General features: G+C 33.3%; 1 protein-coding gene across 2 annotated transcripts; it reads left to right on the forward strand.

Annotated features, from left to right (window-relative positions):
- The first annotated feature begins 473 nt into the window (after nucleotides 1-473).
- On the forward strand, nucleotides 474-2,277 carry LOC111396598 (probable membrane-associated kinase regulator 2). 2 transcript variants are annotated; one of them, XM_023023021.1, is made up of 2 exons: nucleotides 474-1,390; nucleotides 1,965-2,277. In XM_023023021.1, exons 1-2 carry the CDS (start codon nucleotides 655-657, stop codon nucleotides 2,021-2,023), a joined length of 795 nt encoding a protein of 264 aa, XP_022878789.1. In that variant the 5' UTR covers nucleotides 474-654; the 3' UTR covers nucleotides 2,024-2,277. The 2 variants fall into 2 exon arrangements, with proteins under 2 accessions (XP_022878789.1, XP_022878780.1); XM_023023012.1 differs by having other exon boundaries at nucleotides 477-1,390; nucleotides 1,954-2,277.
- Nucleotides 2,278-2,632: the final 355 nt, after the last annotated feature.

The raw sequence follows: 2,632 nt of genomic DNA on the forward strand, positions 1-2,632 counted from the left end.
GAGTTATCATTCGTAAGAATAATACGATTTTGTGAAAACAAAAGAAGGAGAGGTATAGACTAAAGGGTCACGTTACATGTACATCGAGATGTTCACCTTCCTCACATGAAGGGGTCTCGCTTCAAATAAAATATGATTTATTCAAATCGAACCCCCTCATATGTAAAGTTGCAGAAACGCTTCACTACTTTTTGTTTGAATAACAAGTTAATTTTCAACATTTTATTATAGTTCCGAGTACTAAATCTCCAAAAAATCGTCATCATATCCTTACCTTACGAACATTTTGTTTATAAACCAGAATATATGTTAAAAATTCGCACTTAAATAAGGATTGAGAACTAAATTTTCTGTTTTCAAAAGGGTTCTTTTCAAGAATAAATTTTTCCCAACCTTTTTTTTTTTTTTTTTTTCCCTTGATACGATTTCTTGTTTGTGCTCTAGTCCTCCTACCTCACCCACCCAACCACCCCGCGCCTTTGTTCAGAAAAGGAAAAGTCTCTTGAATTCTGCTTTACCGAAAGCCAAAAATTTTCGGTTTATTCTTTTGCCAGAATCCAAAGCCATTAATTTTTAGCCCATAAAAGCCAATCCTTTATTAATCCCTCCACGTTCTTGTAGTCTTTACTATTCAATCTTTACGTTGAATTGTCAATGGAATTTCTTACCAAGCTTAAAATCTGGGCAAATTCCGTGGCCGGAGCTGACGTCAGCTCCGACGGAGATTGCTTCACGAATAGCTCGGAAAATTCCAACGATGAAAAAACCGATGATGAAGACTCTTTCTTCGATTTGGTTTTCCAATCACCTGATTCCAATTCGAAGCCTCTGTCCCCAGTAGCTCTTCAGAAGACAGCTCCGAAATTCAAACCGTTCATGTTGGGTTCGAAGAAATCTTCAATATGTGACAAAACGGAGATCAATAGGGAACAAACAAAGCGTGATTCGGTAAATTGCAAAGTGGATGAAGGTCGGGTTTCTTCCGATTTTACCAGAGATAAAAGCTTGAGAAGCAAATTGCTTCAAGATATCTGTGATGAATCTTCAATTAACCCTTCGTCGAAGCAATCTTTAAAGGATTGTGTGCCCAAGTATTTGAAGCTATTCAAACCTCTTCATATTAAGGTTTCAAAAAGGAAGAATTGGATTATGAATTTCTCGGATTCTGTAACGCCGACCTCTTCTCCGGCGGCTCCAACGGTTAATTTATCTCCGTTTAAGTTTTCCTATGAGAGCAGAGTGGGCAGTTTTGGGAGCAATCGTTTGACAAAAAGCCGATCGACTTCGACGGCGGCGGTGAACCGGAGGGACGATTCACTGTTGCAGCAGCATGATGGAATACAAGGCGCCATTCTTCATTGCAAGAAAAGCTTCGACTCTTCATACAAAGGTACTTTTTTTTTTTTCCCCCTTAAAAAAAATAAAAAAAAAAAAAAGGAAAAAGGGATTCCTCTTTGTAAAGTAATTGTAAATTTGATAAATGGAAGAATAGCAAGATTAACAAGAGTTTTCAACTAAGATTTTAATGAAATTTTAAAATTTATAAAATTTAATAATTTTTGCGGATTTGAATAAATTTGTAAAAATTTCATACGAATTTCATCAAATATGGTGAAATTCTAAAAAATTTGCTTATATATATTTTTAAGTTTGAAATCCATTTAAGTTTTTAAAAATTTTTCTATTAATAAAATTCTTATAAATCCATTAATTATTGAACATACCTACATTTTAAAGAATTTCATTAAAATCTCAATTGAGAATACCTAAATTTGAGTTGATTTCATTAAAATTCAATAAAATCGCAATTGAAGACACTTAAATTTTGAATAACTTTTAAAATTCATCACAATTTCAATTGATGACACCCCTAAATGTGTTAGAACTAAATAATAATGTTACTCTATCATCGTTAAAAATCTACTAATTCTGTTAATTTCTCAATGATTTCAGAATTTTCGCAGTTGCCAAGAAGTTATTCTTCGCACGAAAAATTAATCCAGCCGCGAAGGAATTCATGTGAAGAGCGAAAGAGATGCAGCATTTGAAGATTTTTTTTTTAAAATTTAATTTAGACAAAAAAAATTTAGAAAAAAAAAATGATGAGAGATATCGCAAGTGCTTATGAAATTATTGTATCAAATTCACAGTTTAAGAAGATAGTAGGATTTAGTGAATGAGTGAGTTGGTGAGCAGTGTGAAAGCCCAGTGAGGAATTTCTTCTGTTTTTCTATGTAAAGAAAAGTGACTGATGGTAAATACGAGTGACTGCATGTTGAATTTATTTTTTCAAATATTTATTTTGTTAAAGTATTCTCTCATACCAAAGATTATCATTTTCATCGTATTATTATTTTAATTGTCATGTTAGTTGCGTTAGCCTATGCGATATACACAAGTTTTTTGTTAGTCACACAGCCTACTATCGAGATGGGGTATCAAGGAAAATAAAATCGATTAATTTTAAAAAAGGGATGAACCAAGTCGAAATTTCTTAAACGAGCTACCTTTGCTCAGCTTGACCCAAAGCAACCACGCCGCTCGAGCCAGCTCGTGTGAGGTTCAATTTGTGCTATTCCCATTAAAATCTTTAGTATACTTTTGAATTTTGATCGACTTGTGAAAATAAGTT

This window comes from Olea europaea, chromosome 1, assembly GCF_002742605.1.
Source record: "Olea europaea var. sylvestris chromosome 1, O_europaea_v1, whole genome shotgun sequence".
Lineage (NCBI taxonomy): Eukaryota > Viridiplantae > Streptophyta > Magnoliopsida > Lamiales > Oleaceae > Olea > Olea europaea.